General features: G+C 42.1%; 1 protein-coding gene across 1 annotated transcript in view; it reads left to right on the top strand.

Moving 5' to 3' along the window:
• NPAS3 (neuronal PAS domain protein 3) overlaps positions 1-23304 on the top strand; it is a 600688-nt gene that overhangs the window by 429709 nt on the left and 147675 nt on the right. Inside the window, exon 6 of the mRNA XM_044272150.1 lies at positions 251-425. Coding sequence (XP_044128085.1) covers positions 251-425 — 175 coding nt within the window. The remainder of the gene's footprint in view (positions 1-250; positions 426-23304) is intronic.

The following is a 23304-nucleotide window of genomic DNA, read 5'->3' as shown; positions in this document are numbered from 1 at the left end:
AAAAATGATTAAAAAATAAATTGCAAAAAAGATTAATTTCACATACTATCTTATATGTAGCAATTCTCATTATACCAGTACTATTAGCCTTTGTACAAAATAAACTTTCCATCCCAACCTTGTTTTGCATTGAGCTGACACTGTGTGCTTCTCCTGAGTTAAATAACTGAAGGGTTCATTTTTATGAGCTGTTTTTCAATGTGTGTCACGTTTTGATTAATTATTGCAAAATCTTTATTATCATTTTCAGGTGGAGCTGACAGGAAGCAGCATTTTTGACTATGTTCATCCAGGCGACCATGTAGAGATGGCAGAGCAACTTGGCATGAAACTTCCCCCAGGGCGTGGACTTCTCTCACAGAGTGCCAATGATGATGGAGCCAGCTCAGCTTCATCATCCTCACAGTCTGAGACCCCAGAGCCAGGTGAGTTTACTAACAATCCCAAACATGAGACATGATTCCATTTATAAACCTGTAATTTTCTCTTTTTACCACATTTTTTTGTACTACTTGACAATGGCATCAGGTAGATGTGAATGAGCTAAAGAACACATTGAACTTCAGTAGAGCCATTAAAATCATTCACTAACTTGTGCTGACAAAATGGGGTGCTGAATTTTTATAACTATGCCTAAAACGATTACTCGATTGAATCGAGTAACTCGACAAAAAAGGGTTCGCTTGTGTCATGTGACCACGAAGCATGAGTAAAGCTCTTACTATTACTCACCGTTCCATGGGCACACACCCAACCCCCCGCACTGCACGTAAGCATGCACTATGACCTGACACTGTGTGACGTCAGGAGGACTGTGCAGCAAGCGGAGAAGGAGAGGCTGATGGCACTAGGGGGGCAGCCTGATGGCACTGGTTGGGGTAGCTGATGGCACTAGGGGGGCAGCCTGATGGCACTGGTTGGGGTAGCTGATGGCACTGGGGGGAGCCTGATGGTACTGGGGGGGCAGATGATGGCACTGGGGGGGACTGATGGCATGGGGAGAAGCTGATGGCACAGGGGCTGATGAGTTTATATAAAGAAAACGTTCTTTTATTTAGTTTTTTGTTTTTAGAGTACTCGATAAATCGTTGGATTAATCAATAGAATGCTCAATTACAAAAATAGTCGATAGCTGCAACCCTAGTTATAACCCTATTTACACTGCATATGTGGCAGCAATGTACTGTATGTATATATTAAAACCATTCAATATTTATAGGGGTTGGCCACCATACGCATATTTGTATCATGAGATATACTGTGTACATATCATTTTTCTAATGTGTTCAGCATAGCATGCTCCCATTGATGAGAGGCTGTGTGGGCGGAGCAGCTTCAAAGTGAAAGTAAAAATCCCAGCATGCATCACAGCAAGCATCTTCAGAGTGGTCACATGACATACCTGGCCAGACAAAACAAATCATGTTTTTTTTTTTGTGTTACCATTTTCTGAAAGCTATACTTTTTCATTTTTTTTCTGCCAATCATCTTGTGCATTGGCTAATTATTTTGCGGGAAGAGTTGATATTTTTATTGGTACCATTTTGGGGTATATATGCTTTTTGGATCATTTAATATTACTCTTTATGGGTGGCCAAAAATGTATTTATTTTTGGCACAGTTTTTATTTTATTGTTTTACAACATTCACCTGATGGGTTAGATCATGTGATTATTTTGTAGAGCAGGTTGTTATGAATGCAGCGATACCTAATATGTCATTTATTTATTTATTCTGTTTTACACAAAAAAAGCATTTTTGTAAAAAAAAATAATGTTTTAGTGTAAACTAATTTTTTGCAGGATGAAATGGCGGTTTGATTAGTACTATTTCGGGGTACAAATGACTTTTTGATTGCTTGGTAACACACTTTTTGTGATGTAAGGTGACAAAAAAATGGCTTTTTTTGAAAATTTTTTTTTTTTTTTCTTGGTGTTCACCTGAGGGGTTGGATCATGCTATATTTTTATAGAGCTGGTTGGTATGGATGCGGCGATTCCTAATATGTCTGTATATATACACTCACCTAAAGAATTATTAGGAACACCATACTAATACGGTGTTGGACCCCCTTTTGCCTTCAGAACTGCCTTAATTCTACGTGGCATTGATTCAACAAGGTGCTGATAGCATTCTTTAGAAATGTTGGCCCGATATTGATAGGATAGCATCTTGCAGTTGATGGAGATTTGAGGGATGCACATCCAGGGCACGAAGCTCCCGTTCCACCACATCCCAAAGATGCTCTATTGGGTTGAGATCTGGTGACTGTGGGGGCCATTTTAGTACAGTGAATTCATTGCCATGTTCAAGAAACCAATTTGAAATGATTTGAGCTTTGTGACATGGTGCATTATCCTGCTGGAAGTAGCCATCAGAGAATGGATACATGATGGTCATGAAGGGATGGACATGGTCAGAAACAATGCTCAGGTAGCCCGTGGCATTTAAACGATGGCCAATTGGCACTAAGGGGCATAAAGTGTGCCCAGAAAACATCCCCCACACCATTACACCACCACCACCACCAGCCTGCACAGTGGTAACAAGGCATGATGGATACATGTTCTCATTCTGTTTACGCCAAATTCGGACTCTACCATTTGAATGTCTCAACAGAAATCGAGACTCATCAGACCAGGCAACATTTTTCCAGTTTTCAACAGTCCAATTTTGGTGAGCTCGTGCAAATTGTAGCCTCTTTTTCCTATTTGTAGTGGAGATGAGTGGTACCCGGTGGGGTCCTCTGCTGTTGTAGCCCACCTTTCTTTCCCATTCTGACATTCAGTTTGGAGTTCAGGAGATTGTCTTGACCAGGACCACAACCCTACATGCATTGAAGCAACTGCCATGTGATTGGTTGACTAGATAATCGCATTAATGAGAAATAGAACAGGTGTTCCTAATAATTCTTTAGGTGAGTGTATATAGATGTGTATATATACACCATATTTCTATATACACACTTATATACACCATAATACACATATATACATAAACGTATATACACATGTATACATGTATATATACACACACATGTATAAATACGCACACATATATACATGTATATATTTACAAAAAATTGCTTTACAGGGGCTCTGGAGTTTGTAAATTACGGCCAGGGGATCAGGCACGCTCCTACTAATCTCCCCGCTCCTACTAATCTCCCCACTCCGAAGATGAGGAAAAGCAGCGCATGTGCAGTTACACTACAGGCATAGACGAGCTTTCTCTAAAGCGTCTCCATGTCGCGTGCAGCCATGAACGAACTGGCTGCACGGCAGAGCGGGGCTCAGGGGTCATGGCTCACTATAAAAAGATTTTCAGACAGATTTTGAAATAAAATATATTTGGAAACTCATTTTTACCCTGCCTCTTACAATGTTGTGTAAAGTACTTAAATAGTGGCCAACCCCTTTAATGTACGGTAAATTTTAAAATAGTAGTTTAGTGGGTCAGCTGCTGGTGACTCTTGGTCCACATGCTAGATTTTGTATTTCATAGTTAGAAGCATTATGGGATGTGGCACTACCTCTCAAAGCTGTCTCTTATCTGAAATAAATCATTAATGGGTGGCTGCACACTATGCGGATTACTCGCGGTTTGTCTGCGTGGAATTTGTGCAGAAAAACTGGAGCGTAATACAGTACCAGCAAAGTAAATACGGTTTGACAAATCTCATGTACACTTAGCTGTTTTTCTTATTTGCGGAAATTGACCTGTTGTGTGGATTTTAAAATCCACAGCTTGTCAATTTTTTTCTATAGAGTGGTTTTCCTTATAGACTTCACTGGGGTTGTTTACATAAACAGAAAAACCGCATGAAAATCCACACCAAAACTGTGATAAATAGTGCAGATTTTTTTTGTGCGTTTTTGATGCAGATTTTATGCACACAGATTGGCACTGTGCACTACTGAAAATAGTGCAGTCTCCAACATTGAAGTTGGTAGACTTTGAGGCAGAGCAGGACATCATTGCACTAACATCCACGCTAAAGACCGTCTCCAAAATACACTAATGCAGTGATTTAGAAAAATACTGGACTATAATCATTTTTCTTTTGTAAAATTTTGTAAAATTTCTTTGTACATTTTAAAGGACCCCCCCAGCCAAAAGTGATATCCTATGTGCAGGGCCTAAGAGAGTGGAGCATGACAAAAGGATTCAAATTTTTTGCTCTTTGAATCCCTTTATCATGCACCGCCCCTCAGGTCCTGCATCAGGCTTAAAGAGAGGACCTTTCTCCGCTCCTGACATGCCTATTTTAATAGCTACATTTCCCATGTAATAACAGTTCTGGAGCATCTATTCTTATGGCTCTATGTTGTGCCATTCCTTTATTATTTCTACTAGAAGTTATGAATTAATTGCTATTAGTCTTCAGTAAGGGTACAGAGGGGAGGTAACCAGTTGGGGGGGGGTGTACCTGCATGTGATTAGCGCAGTGACATCACCTACAGGTCCTTTTCCTCCTGCACAGCAAAGAAGAAGAAAGAAGAGAAGCCGGGCTGCGTGAACAAGTAGATTAAGGTGAGTAAAAAATTATATATTTTTTTTTAACCCCTCCAGCCCTGTTTTACTAAGCATTCTGTATTAAGAATGCTATTATTTTCCCTTATAACCATGTTATAAGGGAAAATAATAATGATCGGGTCCCCATCCTGATCATCTCCTAGCAACCATGCGTGAAAATCGCACCGCATCCGCACTTGCTTGCAATTTTCACGCAGCCCCATTTATTTCTATGGGGCCTGCGTTGCAAAATAACTCACAAAAACCTCACAATATAGAGCATGCTGCGATTTTCACACAATGAATGGGTCCAGATTCAGCGCGGGTGCAATGCGTTCACCTCACGCATCGCATCCGCGCGGAATACTCGCCCGTGTGAAAGAGGCCTAAAGGACGCAATTTGTGTTAAAGCTGCCAGAGGGTTTCATGTTAATAGTTTTTAATGTGAGCCTTCTGATTTTGACAGCAGTCTTTTAATAAGTTTATACTTGGCCAGTGGAAATTTTTAAGTTAATACTTAAGACATCTCTGTGAAATACTCTAAATAAGCTTAAAGCTCATTGCTTCCATCCCAGAAAATGGTAAAGTAAAGATGGATCAAACACAGCCCTGTGCTCCCCCTCTTCTTCATTGTGCTCCGACGATAATTCATGCATTAGGGGAAAATCCATTTATAAATTAAACAAAATGACTTGATATCCATCGTCCCCCAGTTCATCACGCTGTTCAAACAGCCACGAGATTGGCGTCTTGTCCCTGGCCTTCCGAGAGCCTTAGTAATTAGATCTGTGACGGATTTATCCTTTACTGATTGAAGCTCTAAATTAATTGAAGTTCCACGTTTGTGTTTTTTTTTTGTTTTTTTTCATTGTACTTTTTTTGTCTTGTGATTTTTCTCTTTCTATTAATCTCTCGAGAAATGCTGGAAGCTGTTTTTTGGTTTTTTTTTGTTCACTGTTTGGAATTGAGGGGGCCTGGGAGCTTCCGTTTGTTTAGCTCCTTTACAAGTGGAGGTATGCTTCTTTCAGCCAAATAGAAAATCACCCAACACTTTTTACATGCTCTGTTGTCAGTATATGTATTTGAAATTAATACAAATATTCAATTTACAATACTTTTGATAGGTACAATGACTTTCCAGATAAGGCCACAGTATCTGACAGACGGGAAATGTTTTCCTGAACACTATTGTTGAAAAGATATGACTAGAAATAAGCAAACCACTAAAAATTCGGTTCGGTTCTGGTTCACCGAATAAAAATAAATAAAAAAAACGTTCAGTTCGGACCCAAATCGATTCAGATCGAACCAAAGTGGCTCAATTACCATGAAAATTTTATATACACTCTTTAGTATCATGGGATAGAAACTTAGAAAAGTTGTTATCTCTTTTTGTTTATTTTTTATGATTTTTTTCTTTTTCCCTTCCCCCTTAAGCTCTGGAACACAATGACAACAATAGTAAATGATGTCTGAATGACACTGACATACATAGCTATGGATATCATACAGTGTGATTTTATATACACTGTGCCGCCACATGTTATGCTTTTTCACATTCCAAAGCTTCCAAAAATTGTCCCTTATTGGAGGCAGATGATGTTTAAACAAACATGGTGTTATGGGAAAAAAAAATCAAAAATGGCTAAAAAAAAAGTGGCTTAGGGGACCAAGCGTCCAAAAAAATTATGCTTGAAAAGGTCAGAATGCCTGCCTATACAACACATGCAAGTGATGATTGTCTGAAAAAAAGTGTATCATTCTTAACGAGCGCCTAGAATAATTCACCCTTTTAAGAGAGGCAGCAGTAGAGTGTGGATGTGGAAAAGGGCAGGGTAACAATAGGCATGTGGCTGCAATAGTAGAGGCAGCAGAAGCAGCATAGCATACAAGGCAGTGGATCGGCTGTGGGTAGTAGTAGCAGTAATGGTAGTACTGACAGATGTGTAACATTAATAGTAGTTGCAGAGGGGGATTGGCAGCAAGGAGGTGGCAGCAGCAGCCATATGGTACATGTTGGCAGGCAGCAGCATGATGGAGGCAGCAGCAGCCTTATGGAAGATGATGATAGGCAGGCAGCAGCAGTGGCGTGATGACAGCAATGGAGTGATGGAGGCAGCAGCAGCCATATAGAACATGATGGTCGGCAGGCCGCAGCAATGACATGATTGAGGCAGGATGGCAGGCAGAAAGCAACAGTGGCAAGATTGGGCAAGGCCAGAATGAAGAAAGAAAGAGTGTATGACATCAGCTCCCTAAAGGCAACAGACTCAACTAAATGGTACGGCAGCACCTGCACCACCAGGTGGGAACTTGGGCAGGTGTGAATTAAGCTTGCGCACCAGCGGATTGCTGGGTGTGTAGAGTTGTTTCTTGGCCACGCATTCCGTTATTCAATAGCTGACAATGCAGTAGAGGATGAGGAGTCTTAGTGTGAGCTGTGGAAAGTGATTATGACGATGTGAAAGACACCGTACTGCCCATGGATGCAGCCTGGCTACCACAAGGGGGACTGGGAGAAGGAGGGAACTGCTGTTGCCATAGCTGGCTGCCACGTTTGCTTGCCCACGGGACGGGGTGATGCTACTTCATGTTGTTCAATAGAGCTGTGGTGCCTACATTTGTGTTTGCCTGCCCACATCTTATTTTGTCCTGGCACAGCTTGCACAGAGCAATGCTTCTGTCTTCCAGCAGCGTGGAGAAAAACTGCCAGATGGGAGATACTCAGAGCTAGAGGCATTTGCCTTGACTGCCACTGTTGCTGTCCCCAACGTCAATACCAAGGCTACTGATGCCACTACTACCACCAACAACACAGCTATGCCTGGGGTCTGCAGCCTCCTCCTTAACCTCTTCCTCAGGGCAGTACAAACCTTGACTGCTCTCACACAAGTCTCTATTGACTATCTTGCCACTTCTTAGGATAAAGGAATGCACCCCATGTGAAAGGGGCAGTAAAGACTAAGAGGATTCCACTGAAAGCTTTCTCTGGGGCTGCAAAGGGGAGGAGCAAGAGGAACACTATGACCGCTGGCTTCACAGTATTGTGATATGGAAGTCACCTTACGTCGTTCCTACTGGGACAGAGATGAGAAGTGAGCTATCCAAACCACAATCCCATCCTCTTTCCCCTAAATGATAATGTTGCGCCTTTCCAAAGCGATCAGGGACAACTGCAGCCTACTACTACTACTTCTGGCCAGATAGCTGGTGCTACTGCCCACATTCTGGCTCTGGGTCTTCCATTCGGAACCCTTCCATAACCCTGACATTTCTGGGCCAAAGTGTACGCAGTCACACAAAGTATGGAATAGTTTGCAAATCAGCCTTCTGGAAATGAAAGACAAGCAGGTTCAATATCCTTCCCTTTACACAAACACACTGAAGACATTACCACTGACAGTTGACTTTGGAAATACTGCAGTTTCGGTGCCACTTACAGATTTCTGCCCATCATCTTCTGCAAAAAAAAAAAATCTCCATTGTAAAACACAAGTTGACAAACTACTATGCAAGTATTAATGCCCCCCCCCCCCCTCCTGCTAACACGGAAAGTGCCTAGAGACAGAAATACACGGATTGTAGCCTAATACCATGTTATCATTCACGGATAATTCTGTGTGCTACCCTGTGTATTGGTGTAGTAATCACACATATGCTGGTTTTAATAATTTTAACAACCCCCCCCAAAAAAAAATTTGGATCAATGTGGAGATGGAAATAAACAGAAATGGATTGAGGCCTGATACCACGGTATCACTCACAGATAATTTTATGTGCTACCCTGTGTATTAGTGCAGTAATCACATATATGCTGGTTTTAATAATTTCAACAACCTTCCCCCCTTAAAAAAAAATATATATAATATTTGAACCGTGTGGAGATAGAAATAAGCAGCAACAGATTGAGGCCTGATGCCACGGTATCACTCACAGATAATTTTGTGTGCTACCCTGTGTATTGTAAGACACTTAATCACCTGTATGCTGGTTTTAATAATTTCAGCAACCCCCCCCCCCCCCCCCAAAAAAAAATTAAACCATGTGGTTTGTCCGTGCCTGTGCTGTGGATCGCAATGCACGGCAATGCTACGTGCAATTTGTATGGCTTCATCTGAAACTAACCTGAAGAGGTTTGGTTTTGTCTGTCAGACAAAAAAATAGCAAAGTTCGTAACAAACCTGGTTTATTACAAACTAGTTTGCTCATCTTTACATTCCTTGTGGAATACACACTACATTTTTAGCTTTTTTGTATGCAGCTCAGCTGTTTGAATAACACTGTATGGACATAAATCGGCATGGATATATCACCATTGTTGTTACTAAGTGGTTACAATGGCTGCATATTATGTTAAAAGGGTATTATATTTACAGTTTATGGGGGACTTATATCAAATCAGATACGTCAGTTTTGTAACTTAAAAATGTCGCACATCATCTCGATTACGGCGTTTTCTGTGACATTGGGCCAAATTTTGCAACTTTTGGTGACCAATTAAAAAAATATATTTTTAGCCCAAGATGAGTAAAATGCAATCATAAAAAAATGTTTCCCGAAGGTGTACATAGCCTTTAACAGTTTGATGAAGTCAAAATACTAATGAATGTTTGTGGCCAACAGATATCAAAGCCACTGTTAATATAATACTGCAAAACTCAGGATTTAAAATCATCGTATTCTTATTCAGTCATATTTTTAGTTGTATCTGTATTTATGCGTATTTACCAGTGCACTGTAGATTGGTAACATATGCTCCATTTATGTGTGTGCATCTGGCCTCCTCTCCACAGTCTAAAAATGTCTGCTCAGAAGAAAACAGATTACTTATAACTTGCATAGCAAAAGTAGACAGAAATTATTTTATGTATGAGTTCAGGAGTGATATTTAATCAGTTGAAGACAAGGCCATTTTCCAGCATTCAGAACCAAAGGAATTTTAAGTTGTTGTTTTTTTTGCACGTGCAGTTTAAATGCACTTTGTTTGCTTTTTTGATTTGGTGATCCAAATATTTTCTCTTTTTTTGTCCAGTCATACATCAGGCTTATTTTTGTAATTTTTATTTTAATGGAGATTTATTATAGAGCTGATATGGGTCCAGTAGTTCCTGCAGTTAAACGGTGATCATGTGTATTGGGGCTGGAACAGGATGTGTATTGCCACTTCCTGAACCGTATGCACAGTGCACTTTGTGCAACATCTATACAGCTATCCAAAAAGGTAGAGACCGTAATAAACCATTTGTCTCTTCTCTATGGGGAGTCCAGCTGTCTCGGACACCAACTCTTTGCTCCTACGGCTGTACAATATCTGTACAGCTGCAGATTGAGTGGGCATCAGGAGCATCTTTGCATGGTTACATGCAGAACCACCAGACAGTTTGAGTCCTCCAACAGTCTGCAAGTAGTATAAAGACATTCCATCCCAGGCAAGCCAAAAGTTTATAACAGTTGGGAAACATTTTTGCAGGACTCATCTATAAGAACCTTCAGCCATTTAAAGGGGTTGTCTCATTTCAGTAAGTTGCATTTATAATGTAGAGAAAGTTAATACAATGGGGTCATTTATTAATCTGAAATATACCTAAATTAGGCGTTTTTCATGCACCGAAGGTGGCGCAGCGGGTAGTTGCGCTGCTATCTGCAACTTTTCGCCTGTCTTAAAAAATTTGTCCCTAAGGCTCCATTCACACGTCCGCAAAATGGGTTCGCATCCTTTCCGCAATTTTGCGGAAAGGGTGCGGACCCATTCATTCTCTATGGGGACGGAATGTGCTGTCCGCATCCACATTTGCGGATCCGCACTTCCGCATCCGTGCTTCCGTTTCCGCAAAAAAATAGAACATGTCCTATTCTTGTCCGCAATTGCGGACAAGAACAGGCATATTCTATTATGTCGGCAATGTGCGGTCCGCAAAATGCGGAAAGCACATTGCCGCTTTCCGTGTTTTGCGGATCCGTGTCTCCGTGTATCCGCAAAACACATTGCGGACGTGTGAATACAGCCTAAGGCTACTTTCACACTTGCGTTCGGGGTTCCGCTTGTGAGTCCCGTTTGAAGGCTCTCACAAGCGGCCCCGAACAGATCCGTACAGCCCCAATGCATTCTGAGTGGATGCGGATCCAGAGGCGAAAAGGCTTCTTCACCATAAGAACTGTGAATCTGTGGCATAGTCTATATCAGGACAGTTGACTGTTTCAAAAAAGGTTTACTTGAATGCTTAGAATTAAATAACATTAGCAGTACGTATGTAAATGTGGAGAAGTCGGGTTCTTTCACACCCATTTCCAATTCACATCCCCGCCTGTTGAACCCATACCATTTCCGCTCTATTTTTCTTTCTTTCTTAGTCAATGACTGTTACCTATTGACAATTATGAATTGGTTACATTCGTTCAGACTGATAAACGAAGTATTCCTTTGTCACAAAGCGCATTTCTTAGTGCAAGTAGTGAGTGCAATGACAAGAAGATGCGATTGTGCCGATCCCCGTCATTGTACCCCTCAGATGTCGCATTCATAGCTGATCGTGGCATCTGACATTGATACTACATAAAAAAAAATATTAAATCATACTAAGGGAATTAAGTAATGTCATAGCCAGACCCTTATTTCTGATATTTGCAGACTCTATACTGACAGGGAATGTCCCACAGGATTGGCGCATGGCAAATGCAGTGCCAATATTCAAAAAGGGTCCAAAAACAGAGCCTGGAAACTATAGGCCGGTAAGTTTAACATCCGTCATGGGTAAACTGTTTGAAGGTTTTGTAAGAGATACCATCTTGGAGTACCTCAATGAAAATAAGCAAATAACGCCATATCAGCATGGCTTCATGAGGGATCGGTCATGTCAAACTAATTTAATCAGTTTCTATGAGGAGGTAAGGCTTTCACACTGGCGTTTCTGGGTCCGCTTGTGAGATCCGTTTCAGGGCTATCACAAAAGGGATCAGTTCAGCCCCAATGCATTCTGATGGGATAAGGATCCGTTCAGAATGCATCAAGTTGGCTGTGTTTGGTCTCCGTAGCGTTTTTTAGATGGTCACTAAAAAGCAGCTTGCAGCGTTTTGGTGACCGTCTGACAATGCGGAGCCAAATGGATCCGTCCTGACTTACAATGTAAGTCAATGGGGATGGATCCGTTTTTCACTTACACTATATGGTGCAATTGAAAATGGATCCGTCCCCCATTGACTTTTGATGTAAGTCAAGACGGATCCATTTTGACTTTTTTTGAATTAATAATGCAAAAGGATTTGTTATTAATGGATACAAGCATTTGCATTATTGGTTCTGAATGATAGAAAACAGAGGGTGGTTATTAACGGTACATACTCAGATTGGGTCACTGTCACTAGTGGGGTACCTCAGGGGTCAGTATTGGGCCCTATCCTCTTCAATATATTTATTAATGATCTTGTAGAAGGCTTGAATAGTAAGATATCAATTTTCGCAGATGACACTAAACTGTGTAAAGTAATTAACACTGAAGAGGACAGTATACTGCTACAGAGGAATCTGGATAGACTGGAGGCTTGGGCAGATAAGTGGCAGATGGGGTTTAACACTGATAAATGTAAGGTTATGCACATGGGAAAGAATAATGCAAGTCACCCGTACATACTAAATGGTAAAACACTGGGAAAGGCCTCATGCACACGACTGTAGTTCTGGTCCGTATCCGAGCCGCAGTTTTTGCGACTCGAATGCAGACCATTCACTTCAATGGGGCTGCAAAATATGCGGACAGCACTCCGTGTGCTGTCCGCGTACATTGCTCCTTTTCATGGCCCCGCAAAAAAAAATAGAACATGTCCTATTCTTGCCCGTTCTGCGGACAAGAATAGACATTTCTACAGTGGTCCGCCCGGTCCGTTCCGCAAATTGCGGAAGGCACAGGGGCGGCTTCTGTTTTTTGCGGACCACAAAAAACGGCACAGTTATGTGCATGTAGCCTAACACTGACATGGAATAAGGCCTAGGAATTTTAGTGAACGGCAAACTAAGCAGTAAAAAACAGTGTCGGGCAGCTGCTGCCAAGGCCAATAAGATAATGGGTTGCATCAGAAGGGGCATAGATGCCCATGATGAGAACATAGTCCTACCACTTTACAAATCATTAGTCAGACCACACATGGAGTACTGTGTACAGTTCTGGGCTCCAGTGAACAAGGCAGACATAGCAGAGCTGGAGAGGGTCCAGAGGAGGGCAACTAAAGTAATAACTGGAATGGGGCAACTACAGTACCCTGAAAGATTATCAAAATTAGGGTTATTCACTTTAGAAAAAAGAAGACTGAGGGGAGATCTAATTACTATGTATAAATATATCAGGGGTCAGTACAGAGATCTATCCCGTCATCTATTTATCCCTAGGACGGTGACTGTGACGATAAGAGCAGTGAGACTATGGAACTCTCTGCCAGAGGAGGTGGTGATGGTGAGTACAATAAAGGAATTCAAGAGGGGCCTGGATGTATTTCTGGAGCGTAATAATATTACAGGCTATAGCTACTAGAGAGGGGTCGTTGATCCAGGGAGTTATTCTGATTGCCTGATTGGAGTCGGGAAGGAATTTTTTTTTCCTCTAAAGTGAGGAAACTTGGCCTCTACCTCACAGTTTTTTTTGCCTTCCTCTGGATCAACATGCAGGATGACAGGCCGAACTGGATGGATAAATGTCTTTTTTTGGCCTTATGTTATATACTATGTATACTTACCTTATCCATTTGATCGCGAAGAGCCGGCCTCCACCATCTTGATTGAAGATCTAGTGCAGAATCATCATCAGATTTTTTGTGGGATCTTTAATCAAGATGGTGGCGGACGGCTCTTCACGCTCAAATGGATGAGGTAAGTATGATTTTTTTTATTGTTTACTATTATTTCAGGGAGAATCCATTTCCTACCACAAAGCATGAGGAAATTCGGCTTCGCAGCCTATCGAATTTTCCCTGAAATTCGCTCTACACGATTTTCCACCATTACTTCCGGTTTTTACAGTTTGTTTCATCCCTGGTTGTGCTGTTTTCTATGCTGCCTATATACTAAATCAACCGGATAAACATCTACCAATATAATAGCCTGCATGCTCTGGTGCATGTGGTGGCTGGAAAAAAAACCATATTCAGCATGAAGAACTGGAGCGTTGTCCTTTTTTAAAGGATTTTCGTCCTTCCCATATCTTGTGTAGCTCACTCGCTCCTTCCTCTCCGGATTATCTCTGCGTCTCCCTTCTTCTCGTCCTGTTATGTATATTTCCATATTGTTTTCATTTTTTCTCCCCTCCTCCTTTCTTCTGCACTAGCATTCTCTCCTCCTTTCACAGTGGTGTGTGCTGCTGTCTCTCATGGCTTGCTTGCAATTCAATTACAGAGATGAGAGATAGTGAGTCTCTGGTGAAGAAAAGGCCCCGTCTGACAAGAAATACGACAGCCTACTTAAAATATGTTTATGCAGTTAAATTCAACCTCACCACTCCTGTAATATGGTAAATGTTAGGGTTTGTGGGTTTAAGAGAATGCAAACCTGTGTGCAAATCTGCATGCTTGTGTGCATTTAATTTGCCATGTGTGCAGACAGTGATTCGGATTTGTAAAAGCTAAGTTCACACGGCAAAATTCACAGCAGAAAAATCTGTAGCAGATTACTAGCTGAAATCAGGTTGTGTTTGGTGGCAGATTTGGTGCCGGATTGCAAGCGTTTTAGAAGAATATGTGTTAGAGGATTTGGAATAGTATTTAGAAGAGGATTTAAAATTGGTTTGGCCACCGTTTTTTTTCTTATCCAGCTTTTGCTTAGGATATAATTAAAGGGGTTGACCACTTTCTGATTTCTGTTAACCAGTGTGTTTGTAAGATGACTATATGGCATTTACTAATACAGCCTTTGATGAAATTCTGCACCCTTTTTGGGATTTCATAATGTATGCGCCCTTGTTTACCAAGCCTTTTGTGCTGTCTACACAGAGGTCCTGTGCATAAAACGGCTGCTGACGGAGGGTCATGTGACCAGGAAAATTACCTCCAAGTGATCTCCCCTCCATTCAAATACACCACAGTTGATATCTGCCCTTGAAATGTTGGGAGTTTATTGCAGGTGCAGTGTGTTTGAGTAGAGGAGACATCACATGGAGATGATTTTCCTGATCACATGACCCTCCATCAGCAGCCATCTTATGGATAGGACCTCTATGTGGACAGCACTATAGACGTGGTAAACAAGGGGGCATACCTTATAAAATACAGAAAATGGTGCAGAATTCAAACATAGGCTATATTAGCAATTGCCATATAGTCATCTTACAAACACATGGGTCAAGATTTGTCTAACAAGAGGGAATAGCTTATGAAATATTGCACATTGCACAAAATATTAACATAGGCTATATTAGCAATTGCCATATAGTCATCTTACATATACATTAATCACAAGTAGCCAGAAAGTGGCCAACCCCTTTAAAGAAGCCGTCTATAATCCCTAGCATTATTTCAGCTTCCCCATTGACTTCAATACAATCTGCTTCTAAGAAATAACTTGACCCTTCAGAAGCGGATCTCAATTTGTGAATGTGCACATAGTGACTTTTTTTCTAAGTCAATGAAAAGCTATCGATAGTGTTTTGATGGCAGATTTGACAGCAAAAAATGTCTGTTCTCTGCAATGAAATCCGTGGTGGATTTTATTTGTATGAACATACCCTATATAAAAAAGTCATTGGAAAAGACAGACTATATCTCATTTAAAAGTTTTATTATTTTAATATAATATGGAAACACAGAAAAAAGGAAAGTAATATTAGGTACTCTAATCCAAATATGATGTGAAAATATGAACTAGCTTTAACAATAAGGAATATGGTAGAAGATCTAAACCGGGACATACCCATATTTTCACCAAGGCAGTCCCCCTGATGTTTGCATCGGAGCATGTCATGCTGCGATGCCCTCCCTTGCCCCAATAATACACTGCCGGGGGGAAGCTTCCACCCAGCAGTCAGTGCTCTGATGGGCCGGCTTTAGCGCTGCCCTAGCCGTTGGGCTGGTGATGTCACGGGGCTCACTGCTAGGTGGAAGCCTCTGCCTGGCAGCCCTAAGGAGAGCCTGATACATCACCGGATCTCCTGAAAATGCCTTTGTCCTGCGCAATTCAGTGCAGGGCAAAGGAGAGTATCGGAGCATGAAGTGCGGAGGAGGCTGCCTGGGTGAAAATATGGGTATTTCTGGGTTCAGCTCTGAACCTGGACAAACCCTTTTAAGATTGGATGGAGAGATAGCAGGCAGACGGATGAAATAAATCCCAAGCAGCCCAAGTTTGTATAAATTTAGAATTGTCTGCAGGGGTGCAATGAGCTCCTCCATCCGCTGAATTTAGGCTATTTCTTGAAATCACTCCTCCAAACTGGGGGCAACTGTTGAGTGTCAGGGGATGATTGAGGGGATGGTGAGTAAGAGATTTTTTAAAGTTAGGATCAGTTATGTTAAAGAACAAGACTGTCTCAGGGTGTTTAGGAATATGGGCCCCAGCAACCTTTACAATTACTTTAAATACAGTGTTCTTAATGTGGGAGCAGGCATTAGGGAGGATAGGGATTGAAGGGAAGATGCTGATAGTATATGATGAAAGCGGAGTGGTCTCAGACCTATGTCCCCTAAAAACAGAGAGGTAGGGAGGCCAGGTGGGAATGTGAGATTTCTGCAATAGGAAGTAGACGTCCTTTCTTGTCTACCAAGGACACAGACTTCTGTGTTAACTGTGTGATAGACAAGGTGTGTTGGATAGAAAAGGTAATACATGAGTCCAGGGATGGGAGTGGCCAAGTCCAAACATATATATAATTCATGAGTTAGTCCTACCCAAGCCTTGGAGCTGTCATTATGAAGTAAGTCTAGCAATTGAGCATAAGATGCAGAGTGAAAATATAGTTTGCAATCAGGAAGGCCAAACCCACCTGCATCCTTTGTGCGTAAAAAAATCTTGCGTTTGATCCTTGGGTTTCCAAGGGGATCAAACAAAAAATGCAAAGCAACGTTGTGTCTGTGTCAAAATGAAGCAGGAATGTGAATGGGTATGGTCTGGATTAGGTAGAGCAATCTAGGTAATAGAGTCATCTTCAGGATACTGACCCTACCAAACCATGAAAAATCTCTTCGGTTCCACATGTCTAAATCCTTACGAAATCGGGTCAGGAGCGACATGAAGTTCATGTTGAATAACTGAGACAGTTTGATGGGGAGCTTAATGTCCAAATAAGATATGCCATCTGAGGGCCATTTGAAACAGAAGGACATCCGAAGGAAAGGAGACTATGTGGTGTGGAAGGGATACATTCAGAGCCTCCGATTTTGATTGATTTTGAAGTTGCATCAACTTGACATTTGAGAGATATATCAATACATATAATACTTCCATCCAATGGAGATTTCTCTTCATATCTGGGCTGGTCCGAATGGCCCCCAAAAAATGCTCCATAATTAAAATATATTAAAGGGGTGAAAGTAGGCAGCCTTGTTCAGTACTATTGTGTATATGAAAGGATTCTGAGAGGGCGCAGAATCATGAGGGGTATCTAATGTTTCTGGGCATAATACATGATATCTAAGGTCCTTATCACGGGCCTCCCTCCCAGGAACAATTCCCGCCTGGTGGGGATGAATAAGTGAGGGTAAGTGTGGATGTAGTCTATTTGGCAAAGGTTTGGCGTACATTTTGAGGTCAGCATTCAACAACGAGATCTGTAACTAGGGCAGACCTGGGGATCCTTCCCGGGTTTAGGAACATGTGCCAAAGTAGTCTAGTAGGTAAAAAGAGAGTCCTGCAACACTGCGTTAAAGTCTTTAAGCAAAATACTTACCATAGTGTCCAGCAGGGTTTTAAAAAAGAGAGAGAGAGGTATAACCATCAGGCTCAGGGCTCTTTCCTCCAGGTAGATTCTTGATCACTATAGACAGCTCTGCGACAATGAAGGGATCTTTCAAGGCTAAAGAATGGGAGGATGATGATTTGGGGAGGGGAGTGGTAGAAGTCAGGGGGTTTGCAATGGAGTGGGAAGATGGTACAAATCACATAAAACGAATGAAAGGTGTTAGCTATCTCCGGGGTGGCATGTACAGAATACTCAGAATGTAAGATTGAGTCATGGATCCTCCGAGTGACTCAGCTAGCACTCGCCTACTTGTATTGCTATATTCATAAAAATGGCTACAACAAATCTGAAGTTATTTTTTTAAGTGAAAGGTCTAAAAGGCAACGTATATCCAAGCAAGCTACTTGCAGTTCTCTCAGAACTGAGGTGGATAAGAGCTCGTTTGTGGGTCAATTTCGTGGGATTCCTTATTTCCTGGGAGTACAGGAAATGTGCACGTGATCCAACCACAAAATGTTCCCAATATAAGTACAGACCAACCATGGAGGGGCATTATACTGTAGAAGAATATGTTATGTGGAGAGGAATAAAAAGAAATATAAAAAAGAGGGATAAAAACTGTAATCCCTATCTGAGAGATTTTGAAGACATAGTGTCTGTCGCAAATCGCTGAAGGAGGCGATATTAAGATCTGACATCCTGGCAAAAAGGGTAGAGTAGACTGACCTCAACAAAACAGAAAGTAGAGTTAAAAATCAGAGTAGGAGGTATATAAATCCCATTGACCCCAGAAGGTAAAGGAGAAAAGGAAACAGTGAAGGGAATCAGGTAGAAGAGGAGAGTACAGGGATAGAGTATATCAGACGAGGGCACTAAAAAAAAAGGAGTTTAAAGATTAACTGCATCAAGAACCTAAATAACTCTCAGTAGAAACTGGATACAAGATCCAATCATAGCCTCTGGCTAGTGGGGGAAAAATGATAGACAGGAATGTGAGCCATCACCTCTCTTGATAATATAGGAAAAAGCAAGTGAAAATAAGGCATCCAAAAAACTGGGATCCCCTAGTTGAGACTCTGAATAAGGGATCAAAATGCTATTAATGCTAAAAATAATAGTGCAAATTATAGAGCAGTATAACCAGGTACTGGTCCACATACTTTGGCTTTCTCAAAGTAGACAGAAATCTATGGACACACAGAGACACTGAAAGTTCAGGTAATTGAGGATGAAATGGACATGAGGCGTGTGGCCGTCGAGCAGAATCTACGCTTGGGACTTCTAGGTGAGAGACCATCTCAGCGTCCGGCGGGAGGAGTTGTAGATCCCAGCTGTCAGAAGTGTACTTGAGGAGACATCAGGGAGGCCCACGATCCAGTCGTGACTAATGGCAAGTCCAGATCCTGTAGAAACCTAGGAACGTCTGAGGGAGAGTGGAAGACTGCAGGAGAGTCCACCTTACCAGTGATTGAGGGAAATTAATTGTGCAACATCATAAACTTCTGTCAACATTCCTACATAATAGTTTTAGCAAAGTGAGAGATATCTTATCCTGGTGGGTAAGGACTGCAAAATTATACTGAAGTCTGCCATGTTAGATGAGTCAACCGCAGTGTTATTGCAGCCCGTGTAGTTTAAATATCGGTCAGAAGGATTCTGTGGAGCATGCAGAGGAGGAGAATGTGTCCCCCATGCTGTTTGGCGTATGGATAGTGCATTGTGTGCTCCAACTGTTACCTCAGACTATGCATGGCAATTAGTAGGCAAAATGGAGGCGCTTTGGTGAGATGGTGGGCCTCTTACCTGTAATAGTAGGTGCGGGTAGAAGAGATATGCAGTCAGTCACCCATATACAGGTGAAACTCGAAAAATTTGAATATCGTGCAAAAGTCCATTTATTTCAGTAATGCAAAGTAAAAGGAATTGCATTAATGCAGCTTAAAGTGTTACACTCTAGTCAGCTATTTAATCCGTACCCCCTAAGCAAAGGGTACCTCAAAATTGTGACTTTGGGGTTTCATAAGCTGTAAGCCATCATCATCCAAATTATAACAAATAAAAGCTTGAAATATCCCGCTTTGCATGTAATGAGTCTATCTATCTGTATGTAGCAGGACAGTTCAGGTGTTGGTATGCCACAGTTCCAGAGATTGTGGAGGAAGTTTAACATAGTAACATAGTAACATAGTAACATAGTACATAAGGCCGAAAAAAGACATTTGTCCATCCAGTTCGGCCTGTTATCCTGCAAGTTGATCCAGAGGAAGGGAAAAAAAACTGTGAGGTAGAAGCCAATTTTCTTCCCGACTCCAATCAGGCATCAGAATAACTCCCTGGATCAACGACCCCTCTCTAGTAGCTGTAGCCTGTAATATTATTACACTCCAGAAATACATCCAGGCCCCTCTTGAATTCCTTTATTGTACTTCCCATCACCACCTCCTCAGGCAGAGACTTCCATAGTCTCACTGCTCTTACCGTAAAGAATCCTCTTCTATGTTTGTGTACAAACCTTCTTTCCTCCAGACGCAGAAGATGTCCCCTCGTCACAGTCACAGTCCTGGGGATAAATAGATGATGGGATAGATCTCTGTACTGACCCCTTATATATTTATGCATATTAATTAGATCTCCTCTCAGTCGTCTTTTTTCTAAAGTGAATAACCCTAATTTTGATAATCTTTCAGGGTACTGTAGTTGCCCCATTCCAGTTATTACTTTAGTTGCCCTCCTCTGGACCCTCTCCAGCTCTGCTATGTCTGCTTTGTTCACTGGAGCCCAGAACTGTACACAGTACTCCATGTGTGGTCTGACTAATGATTTGTAAAGTGGTAGGACTATACTTTTGATGCAACCCATTATCTTATTGGCCTTGGCAGCAGCTGCCTGACACAGTTTTTTGCAGCTAAGGCTACTTTCACACTAGCGTTCGGGGCTCCGCTTGTGAGTTCCGTTTGAAGGCTCTCACAAGCGGCCCCAAACGGATCCGTACGGCCCCAATGCATTCTGAGTGGATGCGGATCCGCTCAGAATGCATCAGTTTGGCCTTCGCTCAGCAGGCAGACACCCGAACGCAGCTTGCAGCGTTTTCGTGTCCGCCTGGCCGTGCGGAGCCAAACGGATCCGTCTAGACTTACAATGCAAGTCAATGGGGACGGATCCGTTTGACGTTGACACAATATGGTGCAATTTTAAACGGATCCGTCCCCCATTGACTTTCAATGTAAAGTCAGGAGTCCCTATTAATATACCATCATATCGGAGTTTTCTCCGATCCGATGGTATATTTTAACTTGAAGCGTCCCCATCACCATGGGAACGCCTCTATGTTAGAATATACCATCGGATTTGAGTTACATCGTAAAACTCAGATCCGACAGTATATTCTAACACAGAGGCGTTCCCATGGTGAGAACTGTGTACATAACTGCCCCCTGCTGCCTGGCAGATGCTGCCAGGCAGCAGGGGGCAGACCCCTCCTCCTCCTGTAATTAACTTATTGGTGGCCAGTGCGGCCCCCCCCCTCCCTCCCCAGTATTAATTGTAGCCAGTGCGGCCCCCCTCCCTCTATATTCATCGGTGGCCAGTGCGGTTACCTAGCAATAAATACAAGCATTATACTTACCTGAAGAGCTGCGATGTCTGACCGGCCGGGCGCTCCTCCTACTGGTAAATGACAGGTCTGTGCTATAGGCAATGCGCCGCACAGACCTTTCACTTACCAGTAGGAGGAGCGCCTGGCCGGACACAGACATCGCAGCTCTTCAGGTAAGTATAATCCTTGTATTTATTGCCAAGTAACCATGGCAGCCAAGACATGGTAACCGATCGGAGCCCCAGCGATTTAAACTGGGACTCCGATCGGTACTCTCCGCTGCCACCAATGATGGGGGGGAGGGAGGGGAGGCCGCACTGGTCACAATACTTGGAATCAGCACTGGCCGGCCACCAATGAATATAGAGGGAGGGGGAGGCCGCACTGGTCATATTTAATACTGGGAACCGCACTGGCCACCGATGAATATAGAGGGAGGGGGGCCGCACTGGTTACAATTAATACTGGGGAGGGAGGGGGGCCGCACTGGCCACCAATAAGTTAAATGCAGGAGGGGAAGGGGTCTGCCCCCCTCTCTCGGTCTCTAGTTTGGCCGCTTTTATTTGTTTTTTACATGTTCTATTTTTTTCCTTATAGTTTTTCAGTACTTCCGTGCTACCTTCCTGTTTTAGTGTTTTATATGCTTTCTTTTTGTCATTTATTGCTTTCTTTACAGTTCTGTTTATCCACATTGGTTTCTTTTTGTTCCTTAACCTTTTATTCCCATACGGTATGTACCTCTCACAATGAGATTTTAGGATGCTTCTAAAGATAAGTTTGATGACATAAGCCTCCATATACCACAAGAGATGGGCATGGAGCAAGGGGTGACTGATTTTTGCCTCCCATGGTCAAAATCCCCTGTGGGGAAGCAATGTCAATTGCAGGCTGTTTAGATGAGGAAGCATGGAGGGCTGAAGTCAGTTGGGAAGGAGAGCCCCTATTTTAATGCCCAGTGGAAGGGCTGCCCATACACTCGGCAGGAATACAACACCCATGGTTACAGGTGGCAGCGGGATTCACAGCTACCAGTGGGCCTACCTCCTCCTCTTGTCCAGGTGAGACTGTAGCCATGGTTGGAGCTGTCAGTTGTGCGTCCTCAAGATCAGCATGCCAGAAGGCAGAGAGGTGATTGTGCTCTCCATAGAAGCGTTATCAAGAAATTGGATGGAGCGTTCAAGCAAGGATATGATTCAGCAGGCCATCTTGGATGCACGTCGGCTGGCGAGGCAAGGACGAGGTCAGAGGATTATTGCTCTATCTACCTGTGGAGTAATGGTGAGGGAGCCCGGGACCTGGCTTTTTTTTTTAGCAGTTTGCCACATCGTAGAGAGGATAAGTGGCGGAGCTCTCAGAGAGCACGTTTTCATGCTGCCATGGCTGGTCATTCCCCCCCTTCCTCCAGAAGTGTCAGACTATTAAGACCAGTGATACATACGATAGTCCCAAAGATAATTAATAACGTGTAAGTGGTGAAGATCACCCACAGTAAATATTGTCCACAACCACAGTTTTAGTATCAAAGAAGTGTCTGTACTGATTCATAACTATATACAAAAACAGGACCTAAATATCACCCATAATCCCCAACATAAGGTGCAGACTTACAGTACAAAAGGTTCCTGTTAGGGGGCTCTTTACTGCAAGATAACATCCCCCTCCAGGTGTCCGGGTTTCTCAGCGGACAATGCTATCACAATAGATATATAATAATCATGACAAGCATGTTATAGGCATAGAAATCACAACTAAGACAATATCCCGTCAGAGGGAGTAATAATCACATGTAGTATGTATGTATAATTGTTAAGTCACAGGGTACCTCCTGCTATAAAACGTAGCCTTTAATATTAGTTATATATAAAATAACAAACGCCCACAGACTAACAAAACATAGAAATGAAAAGAGAGAAAAATAAGGGCTGTTATAAGCATAGTTCAAATTGATGCTAGAAATAAAACAAAGAAATGCTTTATACAGGGAGTGCAGAATTATTAGGCAAGTTTTTTTTTTGAGGATTAATTTTATTATTGAACAACAACCATGTTCTCAATGAACCCAAAAAACTCATTAATATCAAAGCTGAATATTTTTGGAAGTAGTTTTTAGTTTGTTTTTAGTTTTAGCTATTTTAGGGGGATATATATCTGTGTGTGCAGGTGACTATTACTGTGCATAATTATTAGGCAACTTAACAAAAAACAAATATATACCCATTTCAATTATTTATTTTTACCAGTGAAACCAATATAACATCTCAACATTCACAAATATACATTTCTGACATTCAAAAACAAAACAAAAACAAATCAGTGACCAATATA

Source organism: Bufo gargarizans, chromosome 11, assembly GCF_014858855.1.
Source record: "Bufo gargarizans isolate SCDJY-AF-19 chromosome 11, ASM1485885v1, whole genome shotgun sequence".
Taxonomy (NCBI): domain Eukaryota; kingdom Metazoa; phylum Chordata; class Amphibia; order Anura; family Bufonidae; genus Bufo; species Bufo gargarizans.
This window is presented reverse-complemented; position numbering and strand designations above follow the sequence as displayed.